At 37.3% G+C, this 16,211-nt stretch overlaps 1 protein-coding gene across 1 annotated transcript in view; it reads right to left on the reverse strand.

The window, feature by feature from the left end:
- TTC39B (tetratricopeptide repeat domain 39B) overlaps positions 1-16,211 on the reverse strand; it is a 129,940-nt gene that overhangs the window by 33,606 nt on the left and 80,123 nt on the right. The window contains 6 exon segments of the mRNA XM_045469755.1: positions 1,203-1,262; positions 1,353-1,420; positions 2,313-2,421; positions 3,916-3,981; positions 5,375-5,480; positions 14,573-14,637. Coding sequence (XP_045325711.1) covers positions 1,203-1,262; positions 1,353-1,420; positions 2,313-2,421; positions 3,916-3,981; positions 5,375-5,480; positions 14,573-14,637 — 474 coding nt within the window.

The following is a 16,211-nucleotide window of genomic DNA, read 5'->3' on the forward strand; positions in this document are numbered from 1 at the left end:
CCAAGTAAGGATATAAAATGCAGAAGTCCTTTACAAAAAAGCTGAAAATAAAAGTCAGAACTTCCAGAAGTTAAAATATACCTTAAACAAAGTTAAAGGCAGACTGGGAGAAGATATCACTATATCCACAACTGGCCAAGAATTAACCCTTAGCATACAACAATTTTATAAAATCCTTAAGAAAAAGACCACTCAATGGGAAAACAGTCAAAGATATGAATGGTTAAATCAGAGAAAAAGATATACAAGTGACAAGCATACATATGAAAAAATTTGTAAACTGAAAAATACAAATTTAAAAATTAAACTATCATATTTTGGCCATGACATGGGCAAAAGCAAAACAGATAATGTCCAGAGTTGCCAAAGTGCACAAGAAACAAGTGTTTTCATATCTTTATAGGAGTTTAAATGGAATAACCTTAAGTTAGAAGGGCAATTTGGCTAAATTTATTAAAATGCAAACATCTTTGACTTTGGAATCCTGATTATCAGAATCTATCTTATATAAATACACCTGTGCACAGAAACATACACATGATGATGGTTACAAGAGCATTATTTATAGTAGCTAAATGTCTATTAGTAGTGGACTGCTTTACTAAGTATCATATTTCCATCTCATGGAATAAAATCCAGCCATCAAAAAGAATGAAGGAGATTTAGATATACTGACCTGGAAAGAAATCCAAGACGCATTGTAAGTAGAAAAAAAAAAACCAAATCAAAGAAAAATGCGTATGTTTGACCTCATTGACGTGGAAGAAAATTACTTGTGAGTATATTTATATGAAAAGCTCCACACTCCTCTTCTTCAAGAGAGTCAGTAACTACTTTCCTTTGATGAGGAGTATGTACCATACAGTGAAGGAGAAGTTGTATGTTATGCCGGGGCTAGCTTCCAAAATCAATATGTAATACAGAAACTGATGACATTGTTTGAAAACCTCTTAAATGTGCTCACCTGTACTTCGCATAGTCTACCCTGAACTGCCTCATGTACTTAAAGTGTAAGTATAGACTATATTCAGTAATTTATATACAGTAGATGCATATACCAAATTAAAATTGGACATAAAAAATAACATATTTTTTCTCTATTTCTGCCTAGTGCATACAGCTGAATCTACTTATATAGAATGAGTCTAATGCAACTCCACCTTACAGACAACTCCCCAAGTTATTCTCCCAAAATAAATTACCTCTTCCACATTTCCCTTCAGCAGCTCTATCCGGGCATGATAAAACAACATGAGGGAGCCCTGCGGAGAAAGGAAGAAGACAGACCAATCAGTGGTCAGCCCTGCTTGACTGGTCATGGTTGAAACATGCACTTGAAATTCTAAGCATACATTTGGAAACTGCTGGAGGAAGGGTGCAAGGAGACTCTCTGCTTCCAGAACATTCACTTCTCCTGTACCTAGAAATTCAATAGGAAAAGCCTCAGTCTTCACGAAACAGGGTAGATACTTACAAGTAATTCTCCAAATTTCATTAAGATCTAGCAAACACCTAATCGTGGAAAAGATAAAAAACTGCTAATTTGGCAATTTTGCATTTGGGAAATAAAATAAGACAAGTCCCATCTCTGACTTCACTTTAAGAAAGCTCTGGTACAGGCTAATTCTTAAGAATGGAAGGAGCTGTCTTTGAGTCCTATTTGGGCTTTCTGGTTTTAATAGCGATATTAACTTATCTTAGCCAAACATTTAATCTTCTATGCAAAAAGAAATCTAATACAAATATGTTAAAATAGATCACCTTAAGCAAACTTTATAGAACTTTTTAAGGAAAACAGATAAAAAAAATTCAGTGAAAGAAACCCTCCATCCACCTCCTCTGCCAAATGTTATATGACAAATGTCACTATTTTCCAGTTTTACTGAAAAAAGAGAAAAAAAGCAAGCAGATATAAACTACTAGCTTTTAGCGGCGCCTGGGTGGCTCAGTTGGTTAAGCGTCCGACTTTGGCTCAGGTCGTGATCTCACAGTCCATGAGTTCGAGCCCTGCGTCGGGCTCTGTGCTGACAGCTCAGAGCCTGGAGCCTGCTTCAGATTCTATGTTGCCCTCTCTCTCTGCCCTTCCCCTGCTCATGCTCTGTCTCTCTCTGTCTCAAAAATAAATAAAAACATTTAAAAAATTTTATATAAAAAAATAAACTACTAGCTTTTAGTGATATTTTTTCTAATTTTTTTAACTAAAGTATAATCAGCTGTTATGCTGGGTGGACCAAGGGTACAACCTCAATGTTTTACTTACGCAGACGAGAGGTAATCAGCTTTCAATGACATAAATGTGGCACAGTCCTTACCAAGTATCAGGGAGATATAAGTGTGGAAAGCTAGAATAGTTAAGCAGCACAGTGGGGACCGCATGCTTCTTCCTGACGCGCCTTCCTGTAACTGCAGGAGCCCCAACTCCTGTGGGAAGTAAAAGCATTTCAGAAGGACAGTGCATGACTGAAAAATCATATTCAGACACTACCGAGTGTTCACCTATCTCCCCACTCCGTGAAAGCAGGCTTTATTTTTTAAGAGCTTAGAAAGGGGTAATGCCTAACTAGAAATAAACTTCACAAATTCTTTCTATTATGTGATTCTACGGAGAGGATAAAGGCAGTGCTCATTTCATAGAAATGTTGTATTTCTCCTATAAAAATATTGATTTATTAAAACATATTGAGGATCTAAGTGCAAGGCATTATGGTTGGCATGAACAAATACAGTTTTGTCGTCAAAGATCTTTCCACCAAAATGCTACGTGAACACACAATTGTATTAACATATTGTGAGTGCCATAAAAAAGGTGGGTAAGTAAATGATTCTGGGTTAGGAATACTTGAGCCTCACTGGGAGAGAATAAGGGAAAGTTTGAGAACAGCTGACATTTCTCTCAAACCTAATGGATGGAGAGGATCTCAAGAGAACATTATTTGGAAGGATGGTGGCTAGGGAGGACATCCAAAATAGAGACCAGCAGAAGCACAGAAACAAAAAAGTACAAGGCCTGTTTGGGGGGAAAAAATAGTAGTTTCTTATACTGGTTCCCATATAGTTCTCAAAACCTCCCCTCTTTACTAACAGGGACAGCTTTTGCAATAAGACAACCCTGGTAATATCATATGGAGTATTACATTTAATAAATGTCATACACTACGAAGCAAGCACACGGAAATATAATGAACGAGGGAGGGGCGCCTGGGTGGCTCAGTCAGCTGAGCATCCAACTCTTGGTTTCAGCTCAGGTCATGGGTTCGTGAGCTCAAGCTCCACATCAGGCTCCACGCTGGCAGTGCGGAGCCTGCCTGGGATTCTCTCTTTCTCCGTCCCTCCCCTCTTTCTTTGTCTTTCAAAATAATTAAGTAAACTTAAAAAGAAGAAGAAGAAGAAGAAGAAGAAGAAGAAGAAGAAGAAGAAGAAGAAGAAGAAGAAGAAGAAACATAATGAATTAAACTCATGGAAAACAAACTTCCTTAGTTTTGTCATGAAGCTTGTAAAAGTACAAAGAAACCCAAAATACTACAACTATACTTGATCCGTGTGAATCATAAAATGTGAGACATGGAAATCTCACCTAATTTCCTGGTTTTACAGAACACTCTAGGGTTGCTGAAATGTTAAAGAAGCATATTCTAACCACACAAGACTACTAAAGTCCAGCAAGCAGCAACCTTAGTAAAACATAACTTTGAATTCCAGAATTTAGGCAACAAAGATAAAAAATTTTAACTTTCAATAGAAAAACCATCTTGACTTCTGAAAAGTATGATCAAGACCCCAGTGGTTCTTTACTATCCTGCAAACAAATTGCCAATAATTGTCACGCTAGTTACGAGGATGTATTGCATTCCTTCGTATCCAACAAATAATGTTTGCATCTTCCCTGTCAAAATTAAGACAAAATTAAATTTGTACCCTGTTTCCAGAAAATCCTATAAATTCTAGTAGTCTGATAATCCGTGCTGGTAAAAGGGAGAGCATCTGCAAGAAAAAAAAAAAAATACAAGCATACTTATTTATTAGTGTATCTAACTATAGAGAAATGTTCACCTCCAAACAACTTTAAGTTTTAATAATTCAGTAATATGAAAAACTAGATCCAACTTTAAACCACTGTACATATCTCAATCATCACATATTGCACATACAGTAATCACCACCCGTGAATTAATTTCATTTAGCGAAGAAAATGAACCTAAAAATTTTAAAAACAACACAAAACGAACAAACAAACAAAACCCTGGCCTTTTCCAAACGCTCTAAAGAACACATGCTCCTTTTATGTCGAATGATGAAGTGGTGAGACGACACTCCCTCAGGGCCCACTTCCAAATAAGGTTTCTCTTAACCTCCTTTCCCAGAAAGCAAGTCTGCTGAACTCCATATAACATGCGCGCATCACCCAAAAGTGAATAGCACAGTCCTGCGGTCCCTTTCTAGGACCACCCTGAGGAGCAGTGGGGAGGCACAAGCCAGCCGGTGCAGGACTTCGAGCGGTGCACCTGTTAGTTCCCTTTGCTTGGAAGGAGAGATGGCCACATGTGCAATTCTGTACAGACTCACAGGCTGAAGTCAAAGAGTTAGCTGGACGTTCAAGGATTTGGAAGCAGTATCACTGGGAAATTAATGACAAAAAGGTCTAGGGAGCAGTACAGTCCTCTTTGAATAGCAAAAAAAAAAAAAGGGAAGATATTTGTGTCCCATGCAAATGTTCACCAAAGCCTGACCTGAGCAGAGGAGGATTTTCATAACCAGATGAATAAGATGACCTGTTCTACAGAGACCAGTCAGCCTCTTTCTCCAGGCACCCCCATCATCGACCAATGGGCCATGGTGACATACCATACATATATATGGTGACATACATACTCATGTATACTATTTCCTTTACCCCTTGACTTTCTCATCAATTCTAGTCAAATCTTGACAAATATCAAAATCCCTAAATAATATATTACAATTTGACAATATCTACTCAAACTCTTCGTCTCCCTCACAGCATCATAATCGCTCCTCAAGCTATATCACTGCTGCCTCACCTATTTCCAATTCCAGAGCCACCATTGCTAAAGCAACAGTATTTCTGATGTGAAAATGGAACCATTCCAAGCTCCTTCTTACCAAAACTGTTACTAACCCATTCAAGTGCTGCACGCTTCCCCTATTGTACAATCCAAAACGACTCTGAGCATGTGCAGAACGTTACCACACATGCTGGCCAAAGTCACCACCGGGTCACAACACAGAAAAACAGATTGCACTCTAACTACTTGTCAACCAAACCCAGGTAGAGGTTCACGCGCAGTAGAGAAGGCGCTGAACATCTTAGGTTCTTTTACAAAGGCTTCTGGTGGCTTTATAATTATTTACTTACCAAATTAAAGGCACCTATTCCAAGCTTGACACCCCCTTCAAACTCATAGAAGAACTGCTGCTCAACTTTGTTCTTCTGAATTACATGCAGGATAGAAAGACATTCTCTAGGTTGAAGAAAAAATGTTATTGCATAAGTTTACCAGGACTCTGCAAATTCACGTTAAGTCAACTTTCCCACTTATGCACGATAAAGTAATTGTCATTAACCCAAATACTAGACAACTTTTAAATGGAGGCAGCTGTGCTGAGTTTAACCTGAAGGCCACCTGGGGAATAGTCATTAAGGAAAAACGGACACACCCATTTCTACACTGTTTATCAGGACCCATCTTTCTGGGCTGAAAGCAAGACAGAGTTGGAACGTGAGCGAGCATGACTCCAGAGCCACAGGACCACAGGGCTGTGACCTCACAGCTCTCCAGCAATATTGCACAGAAGCCTTCCTAGATGTGCTCCATCCCTCGGCTGCTGTGCGCACTTCAGCAACCCTACTTTCCACCGAAGGACTGAGATGCTACTGCCAAAAAGATGTGAATTTCAGTGTGATCACCATGATCTCAGACCAAATAAATTCTAGAGCTTGCCAGTAGGAAGACTGAGGAAGGACAGCAAGTTCCATCAAAATTGCACATCTGTCTTTTTTTTTTCCTATTCCGTCCAAGCAAATCTTTTAGGTTTCTCATATTAATTTCTTTTCTATGCACTTCCCCCCTCCCTTTCACATGTTCAAAAGGCAAATACTTAATCCAAGAAGTGCAAATTAAAACAATGATAGGGGCGCCTGGGTGGCTCAGTCGGTTAAGCGTCTGACTTCGGCTCGGGTCATGATCTCACAGTCCGTGAGTTCGAGCCCCGCGTCGGGCTCTGTGCTGACAGCTCAGAGCCTGGAGCCTGCTTCGGATTCTGTGTCTCCCCCTCTCTCTGACTCTCCCCCGTTCATGCTCTGTCTCTCTCTGTCTCAAAAAAAATAAATAAACATTAAAAAAAAAATTTTTTTAAATAAAACAATGATAAAGATGTAAAAGTTGGTAATGAACAGGAATTGCTTACCAAATTGAGAAATAAATTTTTAAAAGGTAGTAAGAAATAACCAGATATTATGTATCACCTTGTGTGATATAACTATGAAGCATACAACTTCATTTATGATGTATTCTAGCCAAATTTATTTAACTGGAATCCAGTAAGCCTACAGATCTCATTTCCAGTTTACAGGAAATAAAAGGAGCTAGAAGGCTGTGGACTGAATTAGTTATGTACCCCTCCCCCCACCTCACCTCCAAATTCCTATGTTGAAGCTCTATGCCCCAGTGTGAGGATATCTGAAGACAGGAATTTTTAGGAGGTCTAAAAATCCTTAATTAAAGGATGGGGTCCTAGTCTGGTAAGACTGGTGGTCATAGAAGAAAAAGAAGAGAGAGGTTATCTCTCTCTTGGCCATGTGAGGGCCAAGAGAGAAGGTGGCCTGGCTGTCTGCAAGCCAGAAAGAGAGCTGTCTCCAGAACCGGATCATGCTGGCACCCTGATCTTGGACTTCCAACCTCCAGAACTTCAAGAAAATAAAATTCTATTGTTTAAGCCACCCAGTCTGTGGCATTTTGTTCTGGCAGCCTGAGCTGACTAAGACAAAGAACAACCTGAATGGAAACTCGAAAAAGCCATCAAACAAATCCATGGGACATTCTGCAGGACAACTGGCTTGGGCTTTTCAACAACCATCATGAATAGAAAGACTGTTCCAGAATAAAAGAGACTTAATGGACATAAACACAGGATGCAGTAGACAGTTGTGGGTTGCATCCTGGTACAGACACACCAGCAGTAAAAGAAATTTGGGGCCAACTAGTAAAATGTGAAGATAGATTATTACACGAAATGAAGATTTATTGACATCGAAAAGTAAAAGAGCAGGTTATGGGGCACCTGGCTGGCTCAGTCATAAGACTGTGCAACTCTTGATCTCAAGGTCATGAGTTCAAGCCACACACTGGGTATAGAGATTACTTAAATATATAAAACTTTTTTAAAAAAGGAAAAAGCAGGTTACAAAAGAGTACGCACATTAAAAAATACATATAAAAAATAAAAAAATAAAAAGTACATATATCTTTACATTTGTATAGGAAAAATTCTGAAAGAATACATACTAACATACTAGCAGCCATTATTACTGGTGAAAAGAATATGGGGTGTGTGTGTTAATATTTGTTCATCTACATTCTCCCATTTTCCTCAATATGTATTCTGCTTTTGTAATAATAAAGCATTATTTTAATTTTTTTTAATGGAAAACCAGTGTTGGCAAAGAAAAAAACAAATAGACATATTCATCTGCTTTGGTAAAAGGTGGTTATAGTACAGAGATTGGCAAGCTATTGGAACCTAAGCATGCCCATTCATGCATTTTTTGTCTATGGCTGCTGATACTCTACAGTCTCAGAATTGAGTAGTTACAACAGAGATCTTAGGACTCTCAAGCCTAACATATTTACCATCTAGCCCTTTTAGAAAAAGTTTGTCGACCTAATTATTTTTCAGAATGATTTTGCAATATAAACCAAAAATCTTAAACACATGCATACCTTTGACCCAATAAATCCAATTTTATTCTAAGGAAATAGCATGGATACACACAAAACTTTACCTCTAAGGAGAGATACTGTATTACTATTTATAATGAAAATGTATAAGCAAACTAAATAGGCAAAAACAGAAAATGAATTAAGAAGACAGTCACATGAGTGTATATCTTTATACATACACACATATGGTATACCCACATAATGGTATGCTATATAGCCATTAAAATCCATGATGAACTAAAAATATTTAATGACCTAATATTTTGTGACATGAAGTGAAAGAGGAAATTTCAAAATGACAGGAAGCATATAATTTCATTATATAAAAAGATAATTATAAGCTCAGGCACATGCATTAAAAACTCAAACATCAAAATATAGGTAGGATGGCAAGAGGCAGAAACAATGGTCAGAGTTCTTTTCTTCTTTGATAAAAATATAAATGTTGTATTTTCTGATAATAGATGCTTGTTACAAAATTTCCAAATACGTGGAGAAGGTGTGAGTGCCTCCACATGACTATCCCGCAGAGAGATGGTCACTGTTAACAGCCTGGTACAAAACCTTCTAGGAGGTTTTATGTGTTAGTGAGAATGCGATATCTATAAACCACAAATGGGATCATATAGCATATACGTTATATAGGTTATATTGCTGATTTTCCATGAAAATGCATGAGAGCTACCTTATTTTTTAACAAGTGCATATTATTCTATTCTATGGAATAATTTATTTAACCAGATTCTTATTGTTAAACATTTGTTTCCAAATTTTCCATATTATAAACAGTGCTGCTAAAAGTGTGCTTATACATTCATTAAGTACTTTTCCTACATCAAGTACCATAACTATAATCTATCACAACTGTCCTTAGGATAAATCCTTAGAAAAGGGACTTCTGAGATCAAAGGCAATACACTTTCTAAATTTTGATACATACTGTCAAACATCCTCCAAAAGAACTGTATCAACTTAGACTCCCACCAACTTATGAGCTCCTCACACTGTCATCTGCCCTGAGTCTTTGGATCACATTTCCATTGGCATATTTTATTGTGGTATAGTTTGCCCTGACGAAAATTTAAACATCTATTTGGTCAAGTCAGTCTTTTATGGTTCCTGATTTTATGTCACACTCAGAAAAGCCTCTGAAATTGACATCATGTATCTACTGATATCATACACTACAAAGGACACAATATCACTTACATTGTATTCTTGCCATAAATGCAAAATCTGCATTTAATCATAAGAAATATTAGATAAGTCCCCACTGAGAGATGTTCTACAAAATAACTGCCCAGTATCCTTCAAAAATATCAAGGTCATAAAAATAAAGACAGACTAAGGGACTCTTTCAGATTAAAAAAGACTAAAGAAACATAACAACTACATGCAACATCTCTGATCTCGGATTCAGTTCTAGACCAGAAAAAGGACACTGATAGGACAATTAGAGGAATCTGGGTAAATGTTAGTACCAATGTTAGTTTCTTGAATTTAATAATTATACTGCAGTTCTAAAAGATGTTAACATTTGTGGGGCGTCTGGGTGGCTCAGTCGGTTAAGCTTCCAACTTCGGTTCAGGTCATGATTTCAAGGTTTTGTGGGTTCAAGCCACGTTTTAGGGCTCTGTGCTGACAGCTCAGAGCCTGGAGCCTGCTTCAGATTCTGTGTCTCCCTCTCTCTCTGCCCCTCCCCTGCTTGTGTTCTCTCTCTCTCTCTCTCTCTCAAAATTAAATACACATTAAGAACACATAAAAATTCTTTGTAAAAATTCTGAAGTTATTTCAAAGTGAAAAAATTTTTAATGAAAGTTTAAAGGCTTTAGTGCTTTAGGACTACAAAAAATACTTTCCTATTTTCACTAGTACTCTTTTAAAAATATTTTAGGGGCACCTAGGTGGCTCAGTTGGTTAAACATCCGACTTCAGCTCAGATCATGATCTCACAGTCTGTGAGTTCGAGCCCCGTGTTGGGCTCTGTGCTGACAGCTCAGGGCCTGGAGCCTGCTTCTGGTTCTGTCTCTCCCTCTCTCTCTGCCCCTCCCCCACTCATGCTCTCTCACTCCTTCAAAAATAAATAAACATCAACAAAAATTTTAAATATCCTTAAAAAAATAATAAATAAATAAATAAAAATATTTTAATATTGGGGATACTGGGTGGCTCAGTCAGTTAAGTGTCTAACTTCAACTCAGGTCTTGATCTCACAGCTCATGAATTTGAGCCCCACATTGGGCTCTATGCTGACAGCTCAGAGCCTGGAGCCTGCTTTAGATTCTGTGTCTCCCTCTCTCTCTGCCCCTCGCTGCTCACGCTGTCTTTCTCTCAAAAATAAATAAACATTTAAAAAAATTTTAATATATCTTAATATTAAATCCACATGGAATTTATTTTTATATTTTTTTTCCAAAATGAAGAACCAATTTTCCCCAAACCATTTGTTAAAGTATCCATCTTTTCCCACTGTTTTGAAAGACATACATACATACATTCATATATATATATATGAATGTGTATATATATATATGAATGTCACATATTTTTAATTCCCAGGTTAATGTCTGTGTATGCAAAAATACATGCATACACACACACACACATACACACACAGAGTCTGTTTCAAAACTCTATCTGTTCCATTCCATTGATATATATGTTTGTGCCATTTTAAGACTACTTGAATTGGGACACCTGGGTGACTCAGTCTGTTAAGCGTCCAACTTCAGCTCAGGTCATGATTTCGCTGTTTGTGGGTTCACACATCACATCAACCTCTGCTGACAGCTCAGAGCCTGGAACCTGCTTCAGACTCTGTGTCTCCCTCTCTCTCTGCTCTCCCCTGCTCATGTTCTGGCTCTGGCTCTGTCTGTCTCTGTCTGTCTCTGTCTCTCTCTCTCTCTCTCTCTCTCCCTCAAAACTAAACATTAAAAAACTATTTTTTTAAAAAGACTACTTGAATTCATTCAGTTTTTTTAAGTTTTTATGACTAGAAAAGCAATTAGCTCTTTAACATTCTTTTGTATCATCTAAAAAGTATTTCAGGGGCGCCTGGGTGGCTCAGTCAGTTAAGTGTCCAACTTCGGCTCAGGTCATGATCTCGTGGTTCACAAGTTCGAGCCCCGCATCGAGCCCTGTGCTGACAGCTCGGAGCCTGGAGCCTGCTTCGATTCTGTGTCTCCCTCTTTCTCTGACCCTCCCCCCACATTCATGCTCTGTCTCTCTCTATCTCAAAAATAAATAAACGTTAAAAAAAAGAATTAAAAAAAATTAAATTAAAAAAATAAAAATAAAAAATAAAAAGTATTTCAAGAGGAAAACTAAAAACAAAATGTCAATTCCCAAAATTTCTGCCCCACCTATACGATTTTGAATGGAATATAATTTTATTAAATCACTTTGTGTGAAAGTATCTCTTAAAACACTAAATCTTGGTTCTGCACTAATGGGGATCTGCTCCTAGTAATGACACACACACTAGCTTGTATTAGATTAACTGTCTCACAGATAACAATTATAAACTTTAGAATTTAAATATTTTTTAAGTTTATTTATTTTTGAAAGAAAGACAAAGAAAGTGAGCGGGGGAGGGGCAGAGATAGTGAGGCAGAGAGAATCCCAAACAGAGCCAGATACAGGGCTCAAACCCACAAATCGTGAGATCATAACCTGAGCCGAAACCAAGAGTCGGATGCTTAACTGACTGAGCCCCCAGGCGCCCCTTAAATATATATTTAAAATGTATTTTCAGGCACTGGAAAGTGAAAACAAACAGTAGGAGAAAACTGGAGAAGAATTAGCCTCTGAAAGATGAGAACAACTCTCATATGGACTTCACATTTACATGGCTAGTCAGCGGAAAGTACTCTTCAGTCCACTCAATATGGGGTGCCTACAACTGATACAGAAAGCCACACAGTCCTATTGCCTTAAAAAGTCAGAGTACAGGGGCGCCTGGGTGGCGCAGTCGGTTAAGCGTCCGACTTCAGCCAGGTCACGATCTCGCGGTCCGTGAGTTCGAGCCCCGCGTCAGGCTCTGGGCTGATGGCTCACAGCCTGGAGCCTGTTTCCGATTCTGTGTCTCCCTCTCTCTCTGCCCCTCCCCCGTTCATGCTCTGTCTCTCTCTGTCCCAAAAATAAATAAACGTTGAAAAAAAAAAATTAAAAAAAAAAAAAAAAAAAAAGTCAGAGTACAGAGTTCAAGACTGCCAGAGTGGCTGTGAGGCAATGGAAAAATTTTCAGATAGGGGAGAACCACACAGGAGGAAAAAACCAAGATCAAATTCTTGTTGGACCCATAAACTATTGGAATACTGGAGAGACTCCAAAGAAAAGCAAAAGCAAGAGCAAGACAGAATAAATAAAGGAGCCATGACTTCAGGTGCTACCTTCTTATAGAGAGTCAAGAGTCTGGAGTCTAAGTCTAGTCAAATTCATGATTCCTAGAACAAGTATCAGCACTCCTCCAAGAAGATAATAGAATCCAGAGTCTCTATAATGAATCAATACCTAGTGCACAATTTAAATACTATTGTCAAGAGAAGACACAAAATGATATGACATATGGTCAAGAGAAAAAGCAAGCAATAAAAACTGACTCCAGGATGACCCAGAGAGCCAATCTAAAAAAACAAAAAACAAAAAACCATACTTTTCAATAAACAGTACCACAGTGACTTGTTGAACAAAATCAGACTGACTAATATGTGTAACTGGACCTTAAAAGAAGAGGAAAACAGTGAAAATGGAGCATAAAAAAATATTTGTAGAAATAATGGCCACAATTTCTCAAAGCACACTTAAACACGTTGCAAACTACTGAGAACCAAAGGTACAAGAGTCTTCAAAGCAGTCAGAAGAAATGATACATTACAGACAGGGACTGGTAATACATACAACAGCTGACTTCTGATCAGAAACAACAGAGGCCATAATACAATGAACTGACAGTTTGAAAGTGGTGAAAGAAGAAAAAAGAAAACCTTGTAACCCAGAATACTGTACTAAGCAAAAATAGCCTTCAAAAATGAAGACGTTTTCAGATAAATGAAAATGGAATTATTGAAAGCAGACATGTACTACAAGAAATATTAAAAGGAATTCTTCAGTCCAAAAGTATACAGAAACGAATGAAGAATACCAAAAATGGTAACTATATATATGAGTAAATAGAAAAATCTGTAAGATATCATAGTTTAAAGAAAAAGTGTGACACTGCATCGTGAGGTTTATAATATATGTAAGTGTGTACTATCATAAGAATAGTATAAAAGACAAGTGGCAAATGAAATTATACTTCCACAAAGTTCTTATGTTTTATGGGCAACAGTGTGATATTAACTCTAAGTTGACCGTTGTAAGGTAAGAAGGATTTTATAATCACTAGAGCAACTTTTAAAAATTAAAGAGGGCTATAGCTAAGAAAACAATAGAGGGATTGATTACACTGGAATATATATTTTTAAATTTTTATGAAAGCAAAGAAAGGCAAAAAAGAACTGGGAAAACCAAGTAAGGCAGGAGGAAAAAAAAAATGGTAGCCACAAGTACAAACATCATTTGTTACACTGAGTAAAAAAGCAAGATCCAGCTACAAGCCTCTATAAGAAATGCAATTTAAATATTAAAAGAAAGATAGGCTTAAAATAAAAGAATATATGACATGTAAACACTAATTATAAAAAAAAGCATGAATAAATACATTAATATCAGATGAAACAGACTTCAAGACAAGAAATAATCATAAAGAGTTAAGTAGAGACATTTCATAACAATTAAGAGTTTAAGGGGTGCCTGGGTGGCTCATCGGTTAAGCATCTGACTTCAGCTCAGCTCATGATCTCACAGCTCGTGGGTTCAAGCGCCGCATCAGGCTCTGTGCTTGACAGCTCGGAGCCTAGAGCCTGCTTCAGATTCTGTGTCTCCATCACTCTCTCTGCCCGCCCCCCTCTCAAAAACAAATAGACATTAAAAAAAAATTTTTTAACTTTAATTCATTAGAAAGACAAAACAATTAAAACACACATCAATCTAATAACCAAGGTTCTAAACGCTGACAGAGCTAACAAGAGAAATGGGTGACTCGAGAATCAAAATTGGAGATTTTTACTCCACGAAGAAATTATAGAACAACTAGATAAAAGTCAGTAAGGACACAGAAGATATGAACAACACTATGGCCCACCTCCATTGACTATTTAAATCACTGCAGAAAACTTTATCAAGCAGGGCACTGCTCTAGTCTGGACCAAAGACATACCTGTAATTTTAAATCTATAAATTGATTTTAGGAGAGAGAAACTAAGATTATGTAATTAGAAATTGTGTTAGTAGCACTTTTTTCTTCAGCTATTTTTCTCAAAATTGTATTTAAACTTAAATTCTGTTGTCCTATAGCACTGAATACATACTCAGTAAGCCAAAAAATCAAGTGCATTTTCACCAACACCAAATAAAAAAAAAAACCTAGTCGTACTTAATGAGAATTTTTTAAAGTACAAAGGGGACATAGTATAAGAATCATTTAAAAATGAGATCTTAAAAAATAAATAAATAAATAAATAAATAAATAAATAAATAAATAAATAAAGAGATCTTAATTTTTAACTTACTTATATATTTGGTAACTTGTCCTAATTTTGAGTCCACCTTTGATGAAGTTGATCATATTTTCATCCTGAAAACAATTCAATGAAGTAATTAGATCACTTAGCAAAAGATTCTTACACTGTCCTCATATCTGGGTATTTGTTTGATTAGAACAAAACCCTCCCTATCTTTTGAGGACATAATCTTTAAATTGAAACATTCCTCTTGCTTTACATTTGAAATGCTTTTCTGTAATTGGTCTTCCAAGTTAGATGGCAATAAAAAGAAAACATTTCAAAAATCTTTGCGACACTTCAAATAAGTAATTAAGGAAGTAATCCTTAGCAATTAGGGGCAAAATAAGTTAGTCCAAATCTACTGTAATAAACATCATCTACTGTGCAATTTTCTTCTGGGCTCAACAGAATCCAAACGGCTGATTTAAGGGATATGCCTTAAGGGCAAACTTTCCAATCCATCATACTCCAGTAAATGGAATGATGGTTCTTCTTTTGCAGGGTACTTTAGCACTCAATCTGTTTAACATTGTAAATTTCACTAATACATATTTCCAAAACAAAAATTATTGATCTGGATTCTAAACTGATTGTCACTAATATGCAATTTTGTTTGGTGGGAAAAAAATCACTTTACTTCTCCTTGCCTCATGGTCATCAACCATAAAATTGAGGCAGGGGGCCTAAATGAATGTCATTTTCGGGGTCAACATTCCAGGATTCTAAGAGAATCTCTTAACAAATTATATCCAAAACTGCTTAAAGGAAGTCAGTCAACAGATGGAGCTACTGGAGACAGTTCCCCTATTTCCCATTTCCGTGGATGATGTTTTCCTAGTCTATTGATAATGGAAAGCTGCTCTGGTATTTATTCACTGTGCACTTCAGCATCCTTCCGAAGCAAGGGAAAAACTTATTTTAGTATATAAGTTTCATTAATTATTAAACCTTTAACATTCAAATTATTATAAGCACTGATAAGTACAAAATTCACCATGCAACATAAATGTTCACCTTCTCATTTTAAGGAGCCTTATGCTTACACAAGTTCCAATACTGGCCAGGAAAGAATTTCTCAAATTACTTTAAAATCTGCCTCCAATAATAATATTTCATTTCATGATTCACCAAACATTGACTGAATGCCTATTTTACACCTGCCATCTGAATGCAAAATCAGTCAAGAGCAATAAAAGGCGCTAAGGGCTAGAGTCATGCACATGGGTAGAGATATGCACAGGAGGTCATGAGAGCACAAAGTAGGGGAGGGGGGTAAGGAGAGGCCCATAAAAGCTTCCTGAAAGCAACAGGCGCTTAAGGCATAAAAAATGATTAGGATGGGGCCAGAGGAAGGAAGGCAAACCAGATGTGAGCTTCGCAAGCAAAGGGAAACTGAAGTAGAAAGGCAAGGAGGCGTTAAAGATCATGGCGTGTACTTGGCCATCTGTGTTTATGTCACCCAGCGCTGCTGCAGAAGCTACTGCAAAGACCGCAAAACCAAGGAGTAACAAAGCTACCTCTACCCATGCCACGCAGGTATGCGTCATACATACCTGCCAATAGCATCTGAGCACATGGTAAGGGGGGGGCATAGGGAATTTGGGAGAAGACACCAGTTTAGTTTGAAACCTCCCCCACTTCTGAT

The sequence above is a fragment of the Leopardus geoffroyi genome, chromosome D4, assembly GCF_018350155.1.
Source record: "Leopardus geoffroyi isolate Oge1 chromosome D4, O.geoffroyi_Oge1_pat1.0, whole genome shotgun sequence".
Lineage (NCBI taxonomy): Eukaryota > Metazoa > Chordata > Mammalia > Carnivora > Felidae > Leopardus > Leopardus geoffroyi.